At 49.9% G+C, this 26,402-nt stretch overlaps 1 protein-coding gene across 16 annotated transcripts in view; it reads right to left on the reverse strand.

Moving 5' to 3' along the window:
• The window catches only part of FAM118A (family with sequence similarity 118 member A), a 32,519-nt gene extending 8,544 nt beyond the window's left edge, over positions 1 to 23,975 (reverse strand). Inside the window, exons 1-7 of one of the 16 annotated variants that reach the window (XM_031656197.1) lie at positions 23,067 to 23,572; positions 22,777 to 22,854; positions 11,204 to 11,259; positions 10,149 to 10,404; positions 5,923 to 6,144; positions 2,649 to 2,777; positions 648 to 933 (exon numbers count right to left, since the gene is read on the reverse strand). In XM_031656197.1, coding sequence (XP_031512057.1) covers positions 648 to 933; positions 2,649 to 2,777; positions 5,923 to 6,144; positions 10,149 to 10,404; positions 11,204 to 11,250 — 940 coding nt within the window. In that variant the 5' untranslated portion in view covers positions 11,251 to 11,259; positions 22,777 to 22,854; positions 23,067 to 23,572. The other 15 variants (XM_031656204.1, XM_031656198.1, XM_031656200.1 and 12 more) reach the window with 15 other exon arrangements.
• Positions 23,976 to 26,402: the final 2,427 nt, after the last annotated feature.

The raw sequence follows: 26,402 nt of genomic DNA on the forward strand, positions 1-26,402 counted from the left end.
CCGGCCCAAACCCAGCTAATTTTTTAAAACATTTTTGTAGAGACCAGGTCTCCCTATGTTGCCCAGGCTGGTCTTAAACTCCTGGGCTCAAGCAATCCTCCTGCCTTGGCCTCCCAAAAAACTGGGATGACAGGCATGAGCCACCGCATCCAGCCTGAAGTTAAAGTTCTAGTTACAGACTGTCACTAGGACACCAATTACTCCAATCTTCTCATTTTAAATTACAGATGCAGTTTTTAAAAATAATAACTGGAAGATTGGTGAATTTTCTGGATACGTGAATTACATCAACAAGAGAGCGAGAGCAACAACTGGAAGAGCCCTGTGAGTTTCATACTTGAAAAGCAAAGGCAGCCAGGTGCGGTGGCTCACGCCTGGAATCCCAGCACTTCAGGAGGGCGAGACCAGCCTGACCAGCATGGTGAAACCCCGTCTCTACTAAAAATACAAAACTAGCCGGGCGTGGTGGCACATGCCTGTAATCCCAGCTACTCGGGAGGCTGAGGCAGGAGAATCCCTTGAACCCAGGAGGTGGAGGTTGTGGTGAGCCAAGATGGCGCCACTGCACTCCAGCCTGGGCAACAAGAGCGAGACTCCATCTCAAAAAAAAAAAAAAAGAAAAAGGAAAGTGAAGCCAGATCCCATACCTGGGCTTTGCTGTTTGCAGATGTGAGTGGCAAGGTCTTGCACATATCCTGGAAAATGGTCAAAACAGTCCCCGTAGGATACAACTTTGATTCCGTGCAGAAGCATATCTGCCTGATGCTTAAAGAAATGGTCTTCATTCTCCTTCAACACCAGCATGTAGTGCTCCAAATCCACCTTATTCGGCACGGAGTAAAGAAAGAGGGCCTGGAATATCTGATCACGAAGGGTCTCTCCACAGCCCACAAACAGAAAGGACTTCGTGCGGTATAAGTTCTGGAGGACTTCCTAGAAAAGGCCAATGGAGAAATTGGGTGCTCATTTGAAAGACAGCAAGAGCTTACGACTAACCAAGTCACATCCCTGTGCTTTTACATCACTGCTCTGAGTCACATGTGTGTGCTTTTAAATCACTGCTCCCTGACAGGCGTTCCCAGGGCCACACTGAGGAACACAGTTAGAAGGACAGTATCCTCTCCTGACATGGCACTCAGGTCACCTCACAGCAGCAGCCCGTGGCGGCAAAGACCACGGGCTGAGCCTGCCTGTCCCCACCTAAGCCAGGGTAACTGGTCTTGGCCGAGGTGGGTGGCAGTGCACACGCCCCTTACAGCAAGGCCAGCCCACTCCGCACACTCACCAGGGAAGTCACCAAACTCAAATTTTCTCAAACTGGGTACAATTTTAAATTACTAAAAAACATCAAATGAGGACAGTAAATGTTTTCAGTTCAGAATTATGCACATAAAACACCCTGAAATTAACGTTGGCCTCAGTGGGTCGTATGTGGGAATTCTTGCAGGGGTGGTTTTACAAATGAGGGCAGGGCTGGGGAGGGCATCGGTGACCGTGACTGACGGGGTCGGGTGGGCAAAGAGAAAGCAGATTGCGTGGAGTCACTTAGGCAGGCAGGAGGGAATCACCAATTCAGCTAACCAAATATCTCAGAGAAGCTCAATCTCAGCACAGGCATTTCTTATAACCAAGCAGTATTAATGATGTAACTGAAAAGCATCTGCCTCGTCACTCATCCTGCTGACACCTGTCATGGCATGACGCCAGCCCAGCACTGAGCACTGAGGAACAGGGCACCTAGCTGTGTGCCTGCGGGTGAATCCACAGACACCGAGTCTCTCAGCGATTAACAGAAGCACAGCTTTTCCACACTTCATTCGAGGGCATCAAGAAGACCTCACAGCCGGGCATGGGGGCGCACACCTGCAGTCCCACCTACTCGGGAGACTAAGGCAGGAGGATCCTTGGGCCCAGGAGTTCAAGGAAGCAGTGAGCTTTAATCATGCCACTGCACTTCGGGCTGGCCCACAGAGCAAGACCCTGTCTATTTAAGAAGAAGAAAAATAAAAACCTCACAGAGAATGAAGTTTTATTTACTTTTATTTTTTATTTTTAGAAATGAAGTATTGCTCTGTTGCCCAGGCTGGAGTACAGTGGTGTGATCCCAGCTCACTGCAGCCTCTCCCTCCCGGACTCAAGCGATCCTCCTGCCTTGGCCTACCAAAGCGCTGGGATTACAGGCATGAGCCACTACACCAGGCCAAGAATGAAGCTTTGCAACTACAGGAAGGAGGGCAGAGAATTTCAGACTAGAAGATGCCTGGAAGAATAAGGACAACATTCTAGACTGCACGGGGCCCTGTATGTCATGCTGAGGAGTTCCACTGTACACCTGGGCAGGTGAGAATTACCAAATGGCTGGGGCTCCTGGAGAGGGTAAGGGCAGATCTATGCTTTTAAAGCAATCATGGATTCCTTCCTCCAACGAATGTTCGCCAAGCATCTACTCAACATGGAGGCACCATGCAGGATCCCAGAGACACAGACGAGGACAAGAGACGGGGCCCCTCTCTCAGCAACTGTGTGAAGGGCCGACCTGAAGGGCACAGACGCCTGGAGCCTGCGAAGCCACTCGACTGCAGCCAATGGCCAGTGGCCACCAGGAATCCCCCAGAGGACACACCGATGCTAATTAGGACGGGCCGTACCATGACTTCTGCGTCTTGAGTGACGTCTTTATACCCCGATGGGTCCAGCACCATCCCGCAGGGGTCCGTGTAGAGGCCGTGAATGTGGAGGACGCCGTACTTGATGTGCCCTCTTGCCCACTCAAGGACCTACCAAACATCAAGCCAAGACAAACACATCCTCAAACTGTTTCAAACAGAGAGAAGAAAATACTGAAATTGGATCCATAGTTTTTAAACTTATCTTGGAAAGAATCAGAGAGACGCTTCACTTTACAATTACACCTTCAAAACCTAAGAGAAACTCGGCTGTGAGCCCTAGTTATTCCCGTCCTACGACAGTACAGTTACACCTGTCAAACCTGAGAGAAGATCGGCTGTTAGTGCCAGTCATGCGGGTTCCGTGATAGCAAAACAGCTTCTTTAGCTGGGCGTGGTGGCTCATGCCTATAATCCCAGCTACTCAGGCCAAGGCCAAGACTTGAGCTCAGGAGCTCAAGACCAGCCTGGGCAACAAAGTCAGACCCCGTCTTAGGGGGGGAAAAAAAGGAACTTATTTAAAGACAGTTACATAGAAAATGTCTTTAACACTTGAGATTACAGCAAACTGTTAAGAATGATTACTTTAGTTGGGTTATGGGGACTTTCACTTCTACGTTATATGTTATATTTTAATTACTGCTATTTCTGTACTACTTCTACACACCCAGGGGAAAAAAAAATATATATATATATATATACACACACACATATATGGGGAAAAGTGTTTATCAGATAGCTAAGTACATTCCTTTCAGTTCAAGATACAGAACACAGGACCTGATAAAGATGCCCATCAGGTCACTGTCAAGTCGTCTGCACCCGGGGCCCGTGCAGCAGCAGGTGGAAGGGACACAGACACCCACAGCCCTGCTGCCATCACTGGGCGGTAGCCAGCTGGCAGTTCTGTTTATGCAACTGTCTGTCTGTTTCCAACAGCAAGCCTCAGCCGTGGGGACCGTGTGGCTGAGACGCAGAGAGCAGGTGTCTACCTCATGGCACTGCTGGCAGGAATGGGTGCCTTGGTCCTGCCCGTTCCCCTCAGGCGGCCCTGCCCCTGTGTACACCACCCCGTGCAGAAGGGGAGCAGGGGCTGTAGCCGAGCCCAGCCCTCACACGGACACTGATGTCTGGATGAGACATCATCTCTGCGTAACTCAGTTTCTTTGTACACAGAGCGGGGCCAGGGCCTTCCCCCACAAGGCAGCCCAGACAACACAGGCAGCAGTGTTAGTTATGAATAACATAAGCAGACACAGAAAAGTCACAAGTGTGTCACAAAAGAAATATCAATAGTCACGTGAAACTATGCTCAACCTTTAGTAATAGAAGAAATCAATGTTGAAAATTTTCAGCTATCAAATGGACAAAGCATATTTCATTTTGTTTTTTAATAACACCATGTGTTGGCAAGATACAGGAAATGGATACTCCCACACACAGCCGCTACCAGGAGTGTAACTGGCGCCCGTTCTGGAAAACAGTTTGGTAATTTACATCATCAGTCTTTAAAATATTCATACCTTTTGACCATAAAACTCTTATAGGAATTGACCTTGAAAATAGGACATAAAAGTATGAGGACCCTGTAGTGTTATTTGTAACTGTAAATACATGCTAACTGATATAGTTTGGACCTTTGTCCCCACCCAAGTCTCATGTTGAATTGTGATCCCAGTGCTGGAGGTGGGGCCTGGCAGGAGGTGCTTGGATCATGAGGCAGGATCATCCCTCATGGCTTGCTGCCATCTTCGTGATAGTGACTTCTTGAGAAATCTGGTCACTTAAAAGCATGTGGCACCTCCCCCCTGCCACTCTCTCTGTTGCCATGTGACATGCCTGCTCCCACTTTGCCTTCCGCCACTACTGGAAACTTCCTGAGGCCTCCCCGGAAGCATACGCTGCTATGCTTCCTAGACAGCTGTGGAACTGTGAGCCAATTACAGCTCTTTTCTTTATCTATTACCCAGTCTCAGGAATTTTTTGTTTTTCTTTTGTTTTGTGAGACAGGGTCTCACTCTGTTGCCCAGGCTGGAGTGCAGTGATCTCAGCTCACTGCAACCTCTGCCTCCCAGTTCAAGCTATTCTCCTGCCTCAGCCTCCTGAGTAGCTGGGATTGCAAGTGCGTGCCACCATGCCTGGCTAATTTTTGTATTTTTAGTAGAGATGGGGTTTTGCCATGTTGGCCAGGCTGGTCTCGACCTCTTGGACCTGAAGGGATCCACCTGCCTTGGCCTCCCAAAGTGCTGGGATTACAGGCGTGAGCCACCACACCCGGCCTCGGGTATTTCCTATATAGCAATGTAAGAATGGCCTAATACGCTAACAACAGAGGCAGGATAACAATTTTAATTTAGTATTATAATCTTATTGCCATTTAAATCATGCTTTTTAAAAATGCTTAATGACAGGAACATAGTAATATAGTTTATAATATTAATATAATTATAATATAATCACAGTCCATAATATAAAGGAAAAAAATCAGGATTAAATCTTTGCATATATTACAATCACAATTTGTTTAAAAAAAATTCACAGTAATAGGACTGTGGCTGATTTTGCTTTTCTTTATTATTTTCTTTACTGTCCACATTTCCTCAAATGACCATAATGAATAAATGCAGATGAGAAACGCTTACATACCTACAGGACAGAACACATAAAGAAAATAAGAGCAAGTTGGGCAGAGCTGGTGGCTTACACCTGTCACCCCAGCCCTCTGGGAGGCTGAGGCAGGAGGATTACTTGAGCCGCAAGTTCAAAGCTGCTGTGCAGTATGAGTTATGATTATGCCACCGCACTCCAGCCTGCATGACAGGGCAAGACCCTGTCTCTGAAAACACAAAATAAGAGCAGGAAAGAGAAGTCCTGAGATGCACGCAACACTGCCCCATCAGTTCCCAGCTGCCCTGCGGAGGCCGGCTCAGCCTTTTACGTCCTAGCGTCTTGTTTTCCGATGGAGCACAGTATCCCGGAGGATGCCAGTGTGCCACCTCCCATTCCTACTTTTTTTTTTAAGAGAAAGGGTCTCACTCTGTCACCCAGGCTGGAATAAGTGGCATGATCACAGCTCATTTCAGTCTGGAACTCCTGGGCTCAAGCAATCCTCCCACCTTGGCGTCCCCAGTAGCTGGGACTGCGGGCAGGCACCACCACGCCTGGCTACTTCATTATTAATTCACTGCTATGAGTGAAAGCTGCTCCTAACCACAGAGCTCCCACACCGGTGGCTGCCCGCAGGCCCAGCCCGTACCTTGGTCTTGTCCTTCAGGTCCAGAGACTCCATGGGCTTGCTCTGCTGCTGCCCAAAGATCTCCAGCAGGTTGTCGTAGTTGGTGGTCAGGACCATGGTGCCCCTGTCCATCAGGCGGAGGATCGACTGCAGCACCAGAGGGTTCTGGATGTGCTGCTCCAGGTTGTCAAACACCTCCATCAGGCAGTCCTGGAAGAAGTTAGGCTTGGTGTCGCCTGTGCGCTACAAAAAGGTGGAATGACAGTTACAAAAACATCAGCTCTTAACTACTGAGCAGCTAAGCAGGCCATGTTCTGGGTGCCAGAGATACAGCAGCTGAAAATAAAGAAAATCTGGCTTCACAGAGTGTACTGAAACTCCAGAGCAGGGGGCAGGCAATGCACACGTGTAGCACACCACCGGTGACGCTGCCATGGGAAAGCACAGCAGAGACGGGGCAGGCGCTGTCGGGGGAGGGTGGACAGGACCAAGGCACTAGGGAAGCCTCTCTGAGAAGAGGGCATCTGAACAGGGCCCTGAGGAGGTGAGGGCTCATGGAAAATGTTCTAAGCAGAGGGAAGAGCAAGGGCCACAGCACTGAGGTTATGGCTCAGGTACATCCCAGGTCAGCAAGAGGCCACTGAGGCAGGAGAGGAGTGAGGGGAAGGGTCGGCAGCAGAAGCAGATGACCTGGGTCTTGAAGACCACGGTAAAGGCTCTGGCTTTCCCTGAGCGCTGCAGAGTCCCAGTTTTCTCTTTCTCGGTGGTATATGAAACAGCGTGTCTTCATGGCACCTTCAGTGAGGTGGGAGGCAGTGTTTCTTTTCTTTTTTTTTTTTTGAGATAGGGCCTTGCACTGTCGTCCAGGCTGGAGCACAGTGGTACCAGGATGGCTCACTGCAGCCTCCAACTCCTGGGCCCAAGCGAGCTTCCCACCTAAGCCTCCCAAGTAGCTAGGGCCACAGGTGCCACTGCCACACCCAGCTCACTCTATTTAAAACTAATAATTTCATCTTTTATATTATTTCATTTTTCATTTTATTATTTTATGTTTTGAGACAGAGTCTCACTCTGTCACCCAGGCTGGAGTGCAGTGAGTGGCACGATCACGGCTCACTGCAGCCTTGATCTCCCAGGCTCAAGTGATCCTCCCACCTCAGCCTTCCAAGTAGCTGTGACTACAGGTGCACGCCGTAACACCTAGTTAATTTTTTAATTTTTTTTTTTTTTGAAACAGTCTTGCTCTGTCACCCAGGATGGAGTGCAGTGGCGTGATCTTGGCTCACTGCAACCTCCCCTCCCGATTCTCCTGCCTCAGCCTCCCAAGTTGCTGGGACTACAGGTGTGCACCACCACACCCAGCTAATTTTTGTATTTTTAGTAGAGATGGGGTTTCACCATGTTGGCCAGGCTGGTCTCAAACTCCTGACCTCAGATGATCCATCTGCCTCAGCCTCACAAAGTTGTGGGATTACAGGCGTGAGCCACTGTACCCGGCCTAAAATTTTTTTTATTTGTTGTACAGACGAGGTCTCGCCATGTTGCCCAGGCTCATCTTGAACTCCTGCCCTCAAGTGATCCGCCCACCTTGGCCTCCCAAAGTGCTGGAATTACAGGCATGAGCCAGCACACCCGGCCCGTAGTGCTGCATATACTCTGAGAGACACAAGAGGATCAGGACTGAGGCCTGGCCTCCAGAGGCAGCCTCAGTGATCACCGGTGGCCTTGACAGGAGCTGCCTCCAAGGGGCCTTGAGAGCCAAAGCCTGGCTGGCATGGCTTCAAGAGAAAAAAGAAGGGCTGGCAACAGCAGATGCAGCAACCATGCTGCAGAGCGTTGCTGGAGGGGACAGAGAGGCGGGGCAGGGGCTGGATTGGGAGGACACGGGGTCCCCCCTGCCTGGCTCCCAGCCTCACTATCACCCTCTGCCTCGGCACCTGGGCATCACAATCCCTCCCCTCGCCCTCTGGGCCTGTTCGTGTTGCTTGGCCGGCACAAGAAACCCAAGACTCACAGGTTCCCACTCATGACCTCAGTCCTTCTGACTCTCCCACCCCCACAAACCCTCCCACTGCCCCCAGTGGGTCTGCCGTCAGCCAGCCCCCCATCTCCATCCTCTCCTGGGAAGACTCACCTTCTCCCCGACCCGAGACCTGGCTCTGCGCATCCCTGAGACCCCCCCCGGGGGGCTCCTCTGCACTCCCTGCACGGATGAAGGTGAGGGCTTGGCTCCAGGCTCCCTGGAGTCTCTCCAGCTGTGCTGTCGTAATTTGGGGTGATTCTCACGTCCACTTGGATGATTCTTCCTGGGATCATGGCCTCTAAATTCCACCCATCACTCTTCTCCCATGGTCCTGGCCCATCTCAGCCATCCACACCACGGCCCCCCAGGCCTCATCATCACCAAGACCCGGATCCTTTCCAGAACCTCTGGGCCAGCTTCCCCTGTCCAACCATTCCCATCTGCCCACCTCTCTAGCACTTGGCTCCCAGGGAAACTTCAAGCCCACTGAGGCCCGTGAGCTACTGACCCCACTACCACCGACCAGTCACTCGCTGCCCTGCTGTCCTGCCTTCTTCCATTGAGCAGCTTAGAGTCTACAATGGATCACTACAACTTCCCCAAATACACTTGCAAGCCCCTCGCCCTTCTCTGGCATTGCTGGAATTCCTGATGCAACCAACTCTCGGCTTCCTCCGTGCCTGTTCTCCAACTCTCAACACAGCTGTGTCGACGGCCTCACCTCAACACTTCCTGATGGAGGTTTTCAAAAACACGCAAAAGTGAGCAGAAGAGCTCACTTCACGTGAAGGACAATGAGGGCCCTCAGAGCTGCCCAGCGACCCCACTACCCTTCCCTGCCCTCCCTTCAACTCCTCCCTTCTCCTTCCTAGGAAGGGTGAGCAAAAGTTGTCTATAAGAGCCAGAGAGGAACTATTTTAGGTCTTGTGGGCCATAAAGACTCTCTTTTAACTACTCACCTCGGCCTGGAGGCATGAAAGCAGCCACATACTATAGTAAATGAAAGGGTGTGGCTGCCTGTCAGAACCTCATTTGTAAAACCAGGCCCAAACAAGGCCATAAATTTCCAACTCCTGGCCTGTGATGAGTTGTCCCTTATTAATAAAACATCCACGTGTGGCAGAGTCACCTAACTAAAAACACTCCTCAAGCTCTGGCAAAGCTAGGTGCAGCCCTAGGTAAAACTGGCCAATGAGATGAAACAGAAGTGGTGTATGTGACTTCGGTGGTGGCCCTTGAAGCCCTCACTTCCTCCCCTCCCCGCGCTTCCCTCCTGCACGCACTCCCTGCGCACGCATGCCATTTACAGCTGCCCACAGAGCACCAGACAGAAGCTGCCTGCTGAGGGTGGCAGAGCCAGCAAAGAGGAGCCCTGCCCAGCCACCGTTTTCTCCTCGGACTGCCCACCCGGGTCTCCAGGTGGGAAGTATAAAGGTGCTCACATGAAGCCATGTGGTTTAAGGTCTCTTTTCACAGTCAACCTCAACTCTCCACTCTCCTTGGTGACGAGCTCTCTTTTCCCTGCTCTCTCCTCTGTTCAAACCTCCAACATCTCCTCCTCTCAGATGGTGACTGTGCCTCTTCAGTAAATACAAGAGTAGAAGACGACAGCACCTGCCAAGAGCCCCAGCCACAGGGTCCAGCTTCCCAGCCTTTATGCCCACACCTGGGCTGACCTGGGACAACAATGGCCTGCCGCACCTCCCCCTGCACCAGACCCATCGGCCCCAGGGCCTCACTCAGGAATAGCTCCTGCATCATCAGTGCTTCTCCTCTCGACTAGATCATCTCCACCGCAGACAAAGAAGCTGGAACTTCTCCCATCTTCAAATGTTTTCTAGGAAGCACTTGTCATCTGAAGAAATATGGCTGGCCTGCTTACACCAAACATGCCTAAGGGATATCCCTTTACTAAGTGAACATACAATCCCAAGGTTCATACTGAGTGCAGCTGGACCATCTCCCTGAGACCATCTCACACAGTCAGGCTCTATTTAATAGGAGTTACTTTAGGAGCCCCACACTGCACTGTGCCTGGCATTCCCTCAATTTTAAAAGACGACACTCCAATGGACTCAAGGATTTCTGGCTCATCAGCCTGACTCTGCTGAACACTGAACGCAAGTTAGGCCTGCAGAGTTTAACATTAGGTTCACAGACTCATCCAACCTGGTGCAGAACCAAGCTGTCCCCAAGAAACCAGAGGTACTTGTCTGACACTTACAGGTGACATCTTCCGGATCAGATCATGGGCGACAACCAACAGGTCCCGGTCCTTTGTCACTTTCCTCCGGAAGTCGGCGACGTCTCCGGGGTGCAGCACCTCCAGCTGCTCTGCAGCCTCAATGACGGCCTCGATGCAGCTTCTCCACGAGCAAAGGGCAGGGATTCCCGGGGCCACTGCTGCGCTGACACCAGTCCCAATAACCAGGAGCAGCTCCTGAGGCTGTTTCCGGATGAGGCTTTTTAAAAACTTTCTACTTGAAAACAAGGAAGCAAGAGAACGAAAGTCAAAGCGGAAACATTGCAAACACAAAGTCTGGAACTCTCTGCGAGTTCAGGCCTTGTGCTGTACACACACACACACACACACACAGAGTCCCCTCTTACACTGCGGGGAGTCAGCCTGTGTATCCTTCTCCGTGTATTTATTTCACGTTCTACCCTTATTCCTTAAAGGATGTGGGACAGCTGTGTCTCATGCGTCTTAAGTTGCCCAGTGTTAAGCTCATGTTTAAGTGATACATATTTGTGAAACAGAAGTTCAGCAATTTTCATTCCTTTGAAGCTGCACACAGCTTATGCACACAAATGATGATGACAAAATGACCCCTCCTTGCAGTGACGGATAAGAAAGTTACTGGCAAATGCTGGTTTTCTGCCGCCCACCACTCCCAAACCATTCTACAGTAAGTGCCTCTTTATCGTGCTTCACTTTACAGCAAACACAGCCTGCTGTCCATCTGTAGTCAAAGAGTTCTTTCTGAGGAAGCCTGACACTGCCAGTTCTAGACGTGTTGCTCTAGAACACGTCTAGACACGTCTGGACATGTGTCTAATGACATGTTGCTTGGTTTGGAGACTGGGCAGAAAACTGCCTACTGGAATGTTCCTTACATTGAGGTCAAGGGTGGAAAATGGCCCTCAAGGTTCCCTCATGCCCCAGTATTTCCATTTCACTTTGGCCTTTGCAGGTACTAAAGAATAGGTACGCAGACTCCCGACAGACGCTAGATGAAGTCAATGAAGCTGCTTGAAGGCAGAGCTGCCTTTAATTACCTGGATTTTTGTTCACTTCTATTTGTTGTCTTCTCCACTGAATCCATCTGTGAATTCTGAAGGGAAAAATTAGTCAGAAGTGACTTCTATTTCCCAGGTCAAAGTTTTTATTTGTACCCTGGAAGAGAGTTAAGGCTAGAATTAAAATCGAAGGTCCTCGATCTTTATTTAAATTAGAATATCTGAAAAATGTCATATGCAAATGATGCACATCCAAAATGTTTCCTAAGCCACCATTCCTCGTCTCACGTGACTCATCAGGCTAGCTGGACTCTCGCTGTTGGAAAACGCACACACAGGCGCAGATGGAGGGGTGGGCCCCGTGGGCTCCAGGCTGGGGGTTTCGCTGTCTCTTGGGACACTGCTCTAGAAGAATTTCCAGTGCACATGAACACAGATGACTTATCACAGAAGCAAAACACAGTAACCAGCACAACAAAGCGAAGCCAAAGGTGGTTTTACAGAGGAAGCCAACGAGTGCTCTAAGGCGCACAGCACTGGGCTGGAGCATGGCCCTTTCTCAGCATCAGCACCCGCTCCAAGGCACCAGTCCTCCCCTCAGCCTTACTGAAATCCAGTCGAAAGAAGTCATCCAAGTAAAAAGCCAATTCTTACCTTATATAAAAATAGAAATCCCAAACCATCTGTGTCTCTATCACCAAGCTATCTCCATATTCCTTAGTTTTTCCAAAATCAGACCAGACGTGGTAATCCCAGCTTGTAATCCCAGCATTTTGGGAGGCCAAGGCGGACTGCTTGAGCTCAGGAGTTCAAGATCGGCCTGGGCAATACAGCAAGATCTTGTCTCTATAAAAAATTTTTAAAAATTTGCCAGGCATGGTGGTGCATGCCTGTAGTCCCAGCTACTAGGAAGGCTGAGGTGGGTGGGTCGCCTGAGCCTGGGAGGTCGAGACTGCAAGGAGCTGTGGCCATGTCACGCCACTCCAGCCTGAGCAAGAGTGAGACCTCGTTTCAAAAATAAAAAATAAAAATTTTCCAAAATCACATTTTACCCCAATTCTAGAAATAATACCTACTGTAAGCAAGGAAAAAGACAGAAAAATAAAGTTTTGCCTCTAATCCTATGGCCTCTGAGCATTAACTGTTAACATTTATATATTCTCTCTACTCTCTTTTAAAATTGTTTACAAGGGAGGCTGAGGCAGGAGAATATCTTGAACCCAGGAGGTCGAGGTTGCAGTGAGCTAAGATCACGCCACTGCACTCCAGCCTGGGCAACAGAGCAAGACTCCGTCTCAAAAATAAATAAACAAACAAAAGTGTTGACATCATTTGAGAACACAGTGCATATCCTACTTTTTCATGCATTAAAATAAATATATCTCCCTTATGTTATTAAAAACTATTCATAAATGTAAGTGTCATGTACATGTATGTGTCTTACTGACATATCTCTCATGCAGAGCGTCAGTATAACACTCTGACGACCAACTTGGTGCACAAAGCCTGTATATTGTGAAATTACTTATTTAGGAGAGATTTCTGAGAAGAACTGCTGAGTTAGAGAGTATGAACACTGTAAAGTATCTTAGCACACACTACCAAACCGCTTTCCAGAAAAGTGGTCAGCAGAACGCGTCGGGGCTTGCTTTGCCACATCCGAATCAGCACTGACGGAAAATTACTTCGGCAGAGTACGGTGGCTCACATCTGTAATCCCAGCACTTTGGGAGGCTGCGGCGGGAGGATCCCTTGAGCCCAGAAGTTCAAGTCCAGCCTGGGCAACATCATGGGGAAACCCTATCTCTACAAAAAGTACAAAAATTAGCCAAACATGGTGGTGCTCATCTGTAGCCCCAGCTACTTGGAAGGCCGAATGGTAAAATCACCTGAGCCCAGGAGGTTGAGGCTGCAGTGAACCACGAGTGTGCCACTGCACTCCAGCCTGGGCCGCAGAGTGAGACCCTGTCTTAAAAGAAAAAAAAAAAAAAGGAGAAGAAGGAGGAGGAGAAGGAGAAGGAGGAGGAGAAGGAGAAGGAGAAGAAGGAGAAGGAGAAGGAGGAGGAGGAGGAGGAGAAGAAGAAGAAGAAAAGAAGAAAGAAAGGAAGAAAAAGAAAAATTACCTTTTTTTTTTAAGACGGAGTCTCGCTCTGTCGCCAGGCTGGAGTGCAGTGGCACAGGCCCACACCACCACATCCAGCTAATTTTTGTATTTTTAATAGAGATGGGATTTCACCATGTTAGCCAGGATGGTCTCGATCTTTGACCTCATGATCCGCCTGCCCCGGCCTCCCAAAGTGCTGGGATTACAGGTGTGATCCACGGCGACTGGCTGAAAAATCACTTTTTCACATGTGTAATCTTCACTCGCACACACACACCCCGCCACTAGAATCAGGCCATCAAAAGTAATTTTCCAGGGTAAGGAAACAAGGCTTAATCAGTCCATAAGCATCATTAGATCGCAGAGCTAAATGGGATCCTGGTTATTCCCTGAAAATGTACACAACTGCCTAAGTCCATGCATACATTTTCCCAGGGAGAGTTCACAGCTTCCATCAACTCCCAAACATGTCTGCGACCTTCCCCCAAATGCCAAGAAACCACAGTCCACAGGCAAAGAAAGCCAGGCTCACAGATGCCTGTGACCTGCCCCAGGGAAAGGCTGGCAGTCTGGGCCCTAACACTGACCCTTCTTCCCACCAAGGAGTTAACATCAATCCTCAAACTCATCGTTTTTGTTTTTTTAATCTACTAGATACTTTCTAAGGAAAGTAACAAATGTTGAGTTTCTCCACTGTATAACAGAATCCCTCCACCATATGTTAATAATATAAGCAACTCTGGACCCCATCCCTTAGATTTCAATGACTGATTTAACTGTTCACCAATCCTTAGTTTTACCAACTATAAAACATGGATTCTTGCTAATGCGCTGAGTTTGGAAAGCTCAGGCCTCTGTATGAAAGTGCTCTGAAAGTTGGAACTGCTGAGTCCAACAGCTCAGGCTCTGGCCTGTGGAGGAGGCTGCCCGGCACTTCCCTTCCTGGCCTCCTGCTGCGGGGCAGGACTCAGGAGCCACTCCTGTTCAATCCTATTTGGAAGGGGACGATAAGAGGGCTCATCAGCTGACTAATCCAAGTGCCCCCACTCCTGCCCCCCCAAAATCATCCACATCGCTTCCAAATAGTTACTCCTCCCTGTCTATGAGAAGGGCTTGTTTAGCTCAGCCTTCTGTACATGACATTTTAGAATATTTTTTAAACACATACTGGTCAACCAGTGACCTAAAAAAACCACATGCCCAAAACTGTTACCACAGTAAAGAACTTTCAAAATCTACCTCTAGTTCTTTCAACTACTGTTCAACTGCTTTTGATTCTCCATATATATGCGATTATAGTTACAAATTCAAAACCTAAATATTGCATTTACACATCTTCAAAAACAGTATGAACAAATTAAACTTTTGCAGGCTATATTTAACTCCGAAATTAAGTGATTTCAAAGTTTCCCAAAAGAACAAGGTATCACTATTCCTAACACTTACATAACAGGCCACAGCTTGCACTCCTGGGTGGTTTGTGGCTGGCGTAAGTGCTCCAAACCTCTCTCTCAGCCTGAACTGCAAGTCTGGTACTGGCTCCTCAGACAGTATTTCAAACAGAACCACACAGAGTTCAACCTCAATAGGCAGATGGGAAGTACCCAATTATATAAAAACTCAACACAGTAACTCTGCAACCTCAACTGCACAGTTGCCCATATTTAGACATTTACAGTTCATTATCACACTACATGTTTAAAGACATTACCTCATTTCCTGTTTTACAGCAGCATAAACATCAGAGTCAAATCTCACAATAACCTAGAAATTACCCTAAATCTCCCCCTTGTTTTTAAATCAAAATCCAAGTAAGGTGATCTCCAAAGCACTCAGCACCAGGTCCTCGAAGTTTCAGCAGGACAGCAAGCTCCAGCGTTCTGCTCCCATCCAGACACCATCTAAGCCAATCAGATCCCAGACAACAGTAACAAAACCCTTTGGAGGCCTTTCAGACGCTGCATCTCTTGGTTTCCTTGGTGACTATGTCGTCAGCATGGTTTGCAGGCCCAGAGCCAAGTCATCATAGCAACCCTTCTCTTTTTTCAAGGACCTATCAGCATTTCTGAAAGCAAAATCTGGCCCCAGCAGAGATTCTTATAAGCAGTTCCTGTCTTTTTTAATCCAAAGCCAAAGTCTTACCAGGATGCTATCTGCTTAGAACTTGAGATCACTAGCATTTTATAAACTAGCACAGAGTAGCTAGAGACGGTCGTATTCTTCAATCCCTGGCATCCAGCACTACATAAACGTTCATCAAACAGAGTTCAATGCAAAATATAAGCTACCAAAATCGAACTTGTTATTTACAGGCAGTAAAACAAAGTACCTCACAACCCTACTGTGGGAGGATGTTAACGGCCCCGCCCCTTTCATGCCTGCTGGCAGCCACACCCTTCTATAGCCCCTCACAGACTCCAGGCTTAGCCACATGACTTTCGGGCCACTGAGATATCAGCAAATGGGATAATGGGAAGCAAGTACAAGTCTGACACACCCTTTACCACAGAGCCTGTCCCAGTGGAACTCTGCCCTGCCACTTGGTGGGCAGCCGAGGTACCATCCACCAACACAAAAGCAAGGCTGCCTTGGGCCACAACTGTATGAGTGACCCCAGCGAGCCTGGCAGAAGAACCTGCTGGGCAGGGACCTGGGCCTGGGCCTGGCGCTGAGCTAGCAAATAGGCTGTGGCTGTCTAAACCCTGGTGGGACAGGGAGAAGCCCAGAGTGCCAAAGAAAACAGAGCAGACAGACGAATGAACCAACATCACGACAGTCTGTGGGGAGAGGGGAATGTGTGTCAAGAACTGTAATGATTAAAAGTGGCATAACAAAAAAACCTTAAATTACTCGCTTTCCATTACAAGCTATATTTTCACTTAACAAGCACAACCATCAACTGGAAGTGTCAAGATTGTGGGATCCTCAAAAGTATCCTTTCAGAAAACTTTTTTTTTTTTTTTTTGAGACGGAGTCTCGCTCTTGTTGCCCAGGCTAGAGTGCAATGGCACAATCTCAGCTCACTGCAACCTCCACCTCCTGGGTTCAAGCAATTCTCCTGCCTCAGCCTTCCAAGTAGCTGGGATTACAGGCACACGCCACCATGCCCGGATAAGTTTGTGGTTTTTTAGTAGAGACAGGTTTCACCATGTTGGTCAGAGGCTGGTCTCGAACTCCTGACCTCAAGCGATCCACCTGCCTCAGCCTCCCAAAGTGCTAGGATTACAGGTGTGAGCCACTGCACCCAGCCAAGCTTAATTTCTTTCTATAAACAGATGATCACATGGGCTTTGAGCAGTTTCAAAAAGCAGGGAGATAAAGAGTGTTCAAGCAGCATCTGATTACAATGAAGCAAGAGGGACTAGAGTAAACATATGCTCAAACTACATCCATCTCACACAGGAGTGAATGGTATCACGTTTATTCTGCAAAGTTTCCGAATGCTGACCTTTAACTCACCTGTAGTCAACCCACAGAGTGATAAAAAAATGAACGCAGAATTTGCAAAGAAAGTCAGACAAGGTCGCTGTGACTACAAATGAGTTGATTTATGTTGAGCCCTTAGAGCAAAGCCCAGCAACACAGTAGGCTATTAGTTCCAATATTACTACTGCCACTGTTACAAAAGTGCCTCACACTAAGAAACCATTTATAAATGTGCTACTGACAGGAGACAAGAGGCTTGGAAATACTAAATTTCATCTGTGTAGCCAGGGAGGATTTTAAGGACTGGAATGTCCTTAAAGGAGGCCAGAATCTATCCACTGCATTCTGACTATACCAAGGCAGGTCTGGAAGATGGGGAGCCTTCAAGCAAGCCCTTCCCAGCATGACCCTCAGCATGACAGATGACTGCATGCCATGGAAGCTCAATGGCCAGACCCTGCTCATTAATATCCTCCTCTCCCTTCATTCTAGATACGATTCCCACAAACTTCCTTTTTCACAGCAATCAGGTCTCCCATGTAGGCTTGGGAGAGGCGGAAGAGTGTGGCAGCCTGAGCAAGGCTGGGTGTGGAGGCTCACACCTGTAATCCCAGCACTTTGGGAGGCCAAGGCGGCCGAATCACCTGAAGTCAGGAGTTCGAGACCAGCCTGGTCAACATGGTAAAACTGTGTCTCTAATAAAAATACAAAAATTAGCCAGGTGTGGTGGTGCGCACCTGTAATCCCAGCTACTCTGGAGGCTAACACAGGAGAATCGCTTGAACCCGGAAGGCAGAGGTTGCAGTGAGCCGAGATCGTGCCACTGCACTCCACACTGGGCAACAGAGCAAGACTCCATCTCAAAAAAAAAAAAAAAAAATCACCGACCAACTGAGCAACAGTCTTTAGGCACATGTGGCAATCATATTTCCAACCACAAATGAATCATCTGCGACCTAGCTGACAGGTGAGTGTGATTAGCATGACTAGGTTCACCTGCACTGGAAACAAGGCACAAATGGGCAAAAAATTAAGCTTCTGGAACTGCAAAGGAGAGGCTTAGTCTCGAAACCACAACAACTCCACCTGAAGCAGCATTAGGACTAAGGTGGAGAAAACACAGGACCTGGAGACAAGGAGACGCCACCCTTTCCCCAGCCAGGTAGACCTCTCTAAACCTGTTTCCCCATCTCCTAAATGGGGATTCCAACATGCACAGGACCGACTGGACTGCTGCAGACTTGCAAGGGAGACGCATACCTGAAAGGTGCTCAATAAAGCGCACAATCTGTTACTCAACCACCTCACGCCAGCACCACTTTTCCAAAGCAGTCACCACAACTACTTTCAATGTAATCATGGTTCTGGTAAAACTTAATTTCAGCCATTACTAATAATAAGGGATCTTCAGGATGAGTTATTTTCTTCAATTTACAGAAAATACGAACCCTTAATCTGAACGTACTCCACTTAACCAATCACTTTTTATTCCGTTGAACTTAATGGAAAAAATGTCTTATTTTGTAACGATGGAAATAAGTTAATTGGATTCCTGAAACCAGTCCCACCAAACAGAGCTGCTTGGACATACAGGAAAACAGCAAAACCTACCACTAGAAAAACAATCTAATTCAAATTTAGTTTAATTTGGTCACAAATTAATTCAAAGAGCAACATTAATTACTGCCACTTTTTCATCCCTTAATAGAGATTCAAGGGAAAATGCTAAGCGTTTTAACGCACTATCTCAGTTAACCCTCTCAATAACCCAATGAGGTGGTGACTATGACCCACAACCTGGCCAAGGCCAGCACCGAACCTTTCCAACAGGCCAGCCCCAAGTTGTGTGTTACATATTCTTGCGCCTTCCCTCCTAACATCAGTGCAGCTTGAAATGGCAAACAAATATACCTGATATTTTACACGGAACTCTGCCATCCACTAAAACATTCAACGTTTTACATACAGTTAGTCCACCAGATGGGACACATTAACTCAAATAAACGTGTTACTTAACAAGCCAATGTTAAAACATGCCAAGACAGAGGCCAGGGGCTTATGGACCCACCTGCCTTTACCCCACCTCGAAAGGATACGTAAGACGTGTTCTAGAAGGTAAACCTTCAACAAAATTTAAAATGACAGAATTTCAGAGCGGGCAGGATCTTAAAGGTTACATGAAACCAAATGCCCTAATTTTTCAGAAGTGAAAATTGAGACTGAGAAGCAGTGACTTCGTCAACTTCTCCCACGGGGCTGGGAACAAGCTATAGAGTAACTCCTGGCTCATGTCCCATATTCTTCCCACTGGCCCGGGCACTGTCTGGTCCACTGTGACCCCAACACTTTAAGGCACTCATTTCTACCTCTGTACCACCAAATTGTTACAAATAAGGCACAGAGCTTTGTTTTCTATAGTTTTTCGTTCCCCAGAAATGCTGAAAGAAAGAGTTGCCATTAGGCAGACAGATGAGGCAGTAGGCAGAGCAGCCTCAGGAAAAAGACCAGCCCCGGGACAGTGTGCTTATCACCCAACTGTCCCTGTTAGCTTGGCGGGGTGGGAACAGATAAGGAGGGCCACATGGAGGAACAATGCCACCACTCAAGAGGAGGGCATTTTCCTGACAAGGAGACGCTGCAGGCTCCTTGGGGGAAGGAGGTAGGACATAGGAGCAAGAGCCTGGCCAACAAATCAGTACTGGCTGAAATCCTTACTACCTGGGCAAAGACTCATTCCTGAGACTATTTACCTTTTCTACAAAGAAAAGAATATCTTATACCTCCTAAGGTTGCTGGAAGCTTTAAATGGAATAAAAGAACAAAGCCTGGAACAGTGTACTTCCTACTGCACCCTAGATGTGTGACGGGGAATGTGGCCTAGATTTAATTAAAATTAAATAAAGCTAATTAAATAAAATTAAATAAAACAGCTCTGTCACACGAGTCATATTTTTGGTGGTCGGCAGCCACAAGCAGCCAGTGAATACTGGACAGCAGTCATTACATCTGAGTTACCACAGGAAGTTCCACTGTGCAGTTATCCCAGAGTCCCTCTCTCCCTCACCTAACTCAAGACTTCAACAAACAAGTCCTGTAGATTTTTCTTCCTAATCTGTTTAATCCATACCGTCGGACACAGTCTTTTTTTTTTTTTTTGAGACTGAGTGGCTCTGTCGCCCAGGCTGGAGTACAGTGGCCGGATCTCAGCTCACTGCAAGCTCCGCCTCCCGGGTTTATGCCATTCTCCTGCCTCAGCCTCCCGAGTAGCTGGGACCACAGGCGCCCGCCACCTCACCCGGCTAATTTTTTGTATTTTTTAGTAGAGACAGGGTTTCACCGTGTTAGCCAGGATGGTCTCGATCTCCTGACCTAGTGATCCGCCCATCTCGGCCTCCCAAAGTGCTGGGATTACAGGCTTGAGCCACCCCGCCCGGCCCCGTCTGCCACAGTCTTAAAAGCCTTCACAACTTGGCTGGGCACGGTGGCTCACACCTGTAATCCCACACTTTGGGAGGCCGAGGCGAGTGGATCACCCTGAGATCAGGAATTTGAGACCAGCCTGGCCAACATAGTGAAACCCCGTCTCTACTAAAAATACAAAAAATTAGCTGGGCAAGGTGACGGGCACCGGTAATCCCAGCTACTTGGGAGGCTGAGGCAGGAGAATTCCTTGAATCTGGCAGGCAGAGGTTGCAGTGAGCCGAGACTGTACCATTGCACTCCAGCCCTGGCGACAAGAGCGAAACTCCATCTCAAAAAAAAAAAAAAAGGCCCTCAGGACATGTCTAACACTGAAAAGCACCTGCTTCCAGTTCCAGACCCTCTAGTCCTCTAATCCCACATAGTTGCCAGAGGGAAATTTCTGACACATCTGAACTTGTCTCCCCTCCAACAGCTTTCCATTTTGTTGAAATCTCTATTGGGTCTTCATCCTGTTTCCTGTCTTATTACTCCTAGAATCCTTGGAATCTCCAAAGTGCTGTCATTTTGTATGCTAATGAGCTGACTGACGCAGACAGGCCCTGGGTAGCTTCAGAAGGGTGCTTATCACCAGAAAGACCAAGGCAGGATTAGATCCTTGGAACTTTCAGCCCCACCCACTAACCCGGGCAAGAGGGGGCTAAAGATTTTGTTGATCACCAAAGACCAACAGTTTAATTAAGCATGCCTACATGCTTTAGAAGTCTCCATAAAAGGCCCAAAAGGTCGGGTTCTGAGAACTTCCTGAGAGAAATAGAAACATGTGGAGGTTTTTGGAGGATGGTATGACCCGGGGAGGGCATGAAAGCTCTGCACAACATCCCCCACACCTCACCCTATTCATCTTCTCATCTGTGTCCTTTGCAATATCTTTTATAACAAACCAGTAAACATGAGTGTTTGTGAGCTGTTCTACAGTTTTTTTTTTGAGACAAAGTCTTGCTCTATCTCCCAGGCTGGAGGGCAGTGTCATAATCTCTGCTCACTGCAACCTCAGCCTTCCAGGTTCAAGGGATTCTCGTGCCTCAGCCTCCTGAGTAGCTGGAGATTACAGGTGCACACCACCATGCCCAGCCAATTTTTGTATTTTAGTAGAGATGGGGAAGTTCTGCCATGTTGGGCTGTGGCTGGTTCAAACTTCTGACCTCAGGTGATCCACCCACCTCAGCCTCCCAAAGTGCTAGGATTACAGGCATGAGCCACCACGACCGGCAAATTAATCAAACCTAAGGAAGGGTCATGGGAACCCCAACTTGAAGCTGATGGATCAGAAGTTCCAGAGGCCCAGGCTTGTGACTGGTGTCCAAAGGGGTGGAGGGCAGTCTTGGGGACGGAGCCCTTAACTTGTGGGATTTCATGCTATCTCCAGGTAGACAGTGTCAGAACTGAATTGGAAGATACCCAGTTGGCGTCTCTTGCACAAACGATTGTCCACTTAGTGGTAGGGAGAAACCTCTCCCCACATTTGGTCACAGAAGACAACTCTGTTGATTGTTGTTGAGTGAGAGAATAGAAAAAGCACGTTGGGTGTTTTTTCCACACACGGGTTCTCTTCAGGACCCCTAGCCCAGCATGGTCCTGGCCCACCTGGGAGACTCAACCTCTACTCACCCTACCCCACTGCATCCTGTGTGGTCATTAGTCTATGGTGATGCACACAGTCACCCTGAAGCACTAAGACGACCACAGGCCCTATGGTAATAGGACAAAAACCTCACTTAAAAGTTCAGTCCCCAGGCTCAGACAGGAAAGAGGAGGAACCAGTCTTCTGCGCCTGGGCTTTCAGAAGCTTAGCCCTGTTCCAGGAAGCCACAGTCCCCCACTACCACCGCCTTGGTCCAGGTCACCCCCATCTCTCATAGGGTCTTGCTTCCTCCAAAAATGTCTCCCCAGCACAGCCATATGGATCTTTGAAAAACACACCAACTCCCGCCCCTCTCCTCCCGAAGCCCTTCAATGGTCACCCACTCCCTTGAAGTACCAAACCCTCCACTCAGCTTAAACTGGGCATGCTTTGGTCCTGACTGGCTCTCAGAATCACATCCTCCTTCTTGTCGCTCCCACCTCAAACCCAGCACTCTGCGAAAGTGCCAGCTTCTCCCATTCCAGGTCTCTACTGAGACACTTCCCTCACTTCTCCCCCCCGACCACCTCCCACCTTCCTTCAGCTCAGCTGGATCATTTCTAGGGACAATGGTAGGGGCAGTCGTTCAAGAAAGGGCCAAGGGCACGGTGGGCCTCCGGGTGCAAAGCTGGGTTCTCTGCAGTTAGCATTCACTCCCACGCCACCTTCATTAGGTGCGCTCCAGCCACACCTCCCGCCTTCCAACACTGTGTGCTGTGCTATGGCAGAGCCTCTCTGCCTTGTGACATACTGGCTGTCCCCTGGAACTTTGCCTGGAACGACCCTGGCAAACTTCTCTAGCTCAACCTTCAAGAATCAGCTCACCTGCTACTTAGCACCTCCTCCCCACGACTCCTAAACGCCCTCCTTAACACCCACTCCTTCCCCAGAATCCCACCCCTTCCCAGAGTCCCATGCCCACCCGGATGGGTTCCCTGTCAGCGGCGACACAGCTTCCTCCAGGTAAAACCGACCTACTTGTCTTATGCCCCGGGGTCCCTAGGCCCTGACATCAGGGACCGTGTCATTTCTATTTCCAGTGTCAATTCCTGAAGCCTATCAGGCATTCAAAAAAAAAAAAAAAAAGTTAGTTCCTTAAATGAAAACATTAAGAGGAGTAAACAACCTAAAAGCGTCCCCATGTGCCCTAACTCGCTCCCTCCCCGGTTCAGCCGCCCTCGGCCACTTCAGGTCTCCTGATCTATAGACTGTCCTGTGCGGCCACCTGAGTCTCAGCAGAGCATTTAAAGTTAAACCCGGCCCTGCACCTGTAGGCGCGGGGACCGCAGCTTAGGAGGTGGTCGTCGGGCGCGCTGTTACCATCTTAAGTTATCACCAGCCCTGGGAACACTTCCACCCACGCCCGGCAGGTCCAGGGACCTCAAGTTGGAGACACCTAGCCCTGAGATCAGGTCGGAGAGGGAGCCTCAGGGTGGGCGGCACGGGGGCCCGAGGTCTAGCGGGACTAAGGACACTGGGACCCACGGTTCCCCCCAGGAAGATGCCCCGGGCCTGGGGGCTTCTGAGGAGGCTGCTGGAAGCAAGTCTCAAGGGAACCTCGAGAGTTTCCGGAACCAACAGTTCTCAGGGCCCACTAGCGGCCGGGGTCCTCAGGGGGTCTCGGAGTCCAGAGAAAATCTTGGGAGTTTCGGGGTTCGCGGGCCTGGAGGGGCAGGCGGATCCTGAGGGGGTCTAGGGGGCAGGGGCTCCAGAGGAAGAGCTGAGAGGGAGTCTTGGGGGTGGCCCCGGGGCCGAGGCGGATCCTGAGGATCTCGGGGTCCCCAGGGGCTCAGGATGCAGGGGCCGCGGGCCCGCCCCGCCCCCTCACCTGCGGCGCCTCCGAGACGCTGGTCCCAGCTCGCGCTCCCGACTCTTCACCTCCGCAGCCGGCTACGCCTCCGGGGTCTCTCGGCGGCCGCGCGCCCCTCACGCTGGGCGGGGCAAGGGGATGGTTCTCGGGGAGGGGACTGCGCGGGCACGCGGGCTAGAAGCGAGAGCCAGAGCCAGAGCCAGAACCGGAGTCGGAGCCCGAGCGGACGCCACGCCGCCTCCAGGCGCCCCTCCGCGTTAGCCGGCAGCGGCGCCGCCGCAAACTCTTCCCCCGCGCGCCCGCCCCCGCCGCGTGAACGTTCCGTCCCGAAACCAACAGCCAAGCCGTTGCCGGAGGCCCTTCCCCGGGAGAGGGCGGAGCCAGGACGCGCGCCCAGCCCCGCCGCCAGAGCCACTGGCACCGCCCACCTGGGTGGTCACGGTCCCGCCCACCAGGGAGGCCACGCCCCCGGGGTCTCCAGCGCAGGCGCAATCGGGTGCGCAGGGGAGGCCTTGGGCTGGGAGTCAGCGTCCCACCCCCACCTGGCCCGGCGAGCAGCGCGTCCCGTTTCCTTATCTACAGAGTGGGGGCGGGAGCACTTTGCAGGGACGTGGCGAGCATCAAGTGCGATCGGAAGCGCTCCTTTGCAGTTGCATCCTGCACCACACTTAGGCACAGCTTCTGTCCCCAACCCAAGACGGGCCTAGACCTGAGGCTAGTCTCCGTCCCCCAACAGACTCCTGCCCGCTTAAATTGGCCAGTCCCCTCCCCAGCCCTACGTTCTTTCTTTTCAGAGTGCTTGTCACTCTCCGAAATTAGGTGCGCTTGTGACTGGCTCCCACTTCCCATCCGGGTACCTTATCCGTCTTGTACACTGGGAGTCCCCAGAAGCCAGCACGGCGCTGGGCACACCACGGCCGCCCACATATTTGTGCGCGCGTGAGTGTCTTCCCCGTGCTCTTCCCTCATCAAGAAATACTCTTCCCCGAGGCTGAGAATTTCTACTAAAAATACAAGAAATACTCTTCCCCAGCTTAGGTTCGATCTACCGAGGCCCCCTGACTACTCGCGCATCCCTGTCCCAGGTTCCGCGTCCGTAAAGGATGTGATCCTAGCACCCGCCTTGGGGGTATTGCAAGGACTAAGTGAGAATATGCGTGGATTGGCTGGGCACGGGCCCCCTAGCGATCTTATTACTCCTCCTTTGTCTGCCACTGAAGTCTTTCTCTTACCTAAACAAGACCCCAATCTACTTCCTATTCCCAGCCTGCCCTGCCCAAGCTGGGGTCAATTATTACTTCCTGTCTCCATAGCACCTTTTTTTCTGTCTGATTTTAAAGTTGGCTGTTAATATCTCCCCCACCCTAGCCCACCAGGACTAGGGTGTGACAGAAGGTAGTGCTGTGTTAGCGGCCTGTGATATTTTGGGAAACTGTGGGAGCTGTGACTCTGGGATGAAGAGGGCAACCCCTGGGTGCTCCGTATGTGGGATCAGGCACTCCCTGAGGACTCTGCCTGTGTTTCTTCGTGGTGTTTTTGGGACAGCCCTATGAGGAAGGCGTCTTCATTGTTATTCCAATTTAACAAGGGGAAGCTCAGGCCCAAGAGGTTGTGTAGTGCCATGCCTCGACCTACACAAGTAACCACCACTGCATACAGCTTCCTAACCCCTGGAGGTGCGATTTAAATGCAAAAAAAGGCCGGTGGCTCACGCCTGTAATCTCAGCACTTTGGGAGGCCGAGGCGGGTGGATCACCTGAAGTCAGGAGTTCCAGACCAGCCTGGGCAATATGGCGAAACCTTGTTTCTACTAAAAATACAAAAATAAGCCAGGCGTGGTGGCGGGCACCTGTAATCCCAGCTACTCCAGAGGCTGAGGCAGGAGAATCACTTGAACCCAGGAGGCAGAGTCTGCAGTGAGCTGAGATCATGCCACTGCACTCCAGCCTGTGCTACAGAGCGAGACTCTGTCTGAAAAAAATTTTTTTTAATGCAAAAAATATATAATTCAGTTCATGAACACCTGCTCCTGTACTGGGTGCTGAAGCCCTAGACCTGTGGGAGACGTGACCCCTCAAGGAGCTTCCAGGCCCCAGCAAGGATTTTGATTAAAAGGACCTATGGGCTGGGTGCTGCAGAGGTCAGTCAGACCCAAGACTCTCCACAGGGCATCCTCTGAGGGGTGGTGAGACCAAAGCAATCATAATCTCCAGCCACGTTCAGCACCATCTGAGACAGGCTGGGAACCTCAGCCCCTCTACCCAAAAACTCAGCCAGTCAGCCTTATAAGAGCAAGGACAGCCAGAAGGACGCCTCAGGAGCAAGGGCTCGCCCTCTCCCCACATCCAAGAGAGATGTAGCTTTTTCTCAGGTTGTGGAAAATTACTGAGACACTGTGCCCTGGGCACCTTGACCATTCTGAGTAGATAAGGGGGCAGATATGGCAGGTTGGCAAGGGGCCGGCGTGGTGCTAATATGTGGGTGTGACACATCATTGGGCACTGCGGGGTGTCCGTGTCCCAGCCTCCACACAGCCGGTGTGAGCACAACTCACACTAATGAAGATGTGTGTGCACAGCAAGGCTTGTCCCCAGGAGCCCAGCGACCAGACCCAGTCCATTTCTTTCCTTTTTAAAAGTTTTCAAATTAAAATATGTTTTTTTAATTTTTAATTAATTATTTTTCATGGAGACAGTCTCACCATGGTACCTAGGCTGGTCTTAAACTCCTAGGCTCTAGTGATCCTCCCACCTCGGCCTCCCAAAGTGCTGGGATTACAGGCATGAGCCACTGC

This window comes from Papio anubis, chromosome 16, assembly GCF_008728515.1.
Source record: "Papio anubis isolate 15944 chromosome 16, Panubis1.0, whole genome shotgun sequence".
NCBI classification, from domain to species: Eukaryota; Metazoa; Chordata; class Mammalia; order Primates; family Cercopithecidae; genus Papio; species Papio anubis.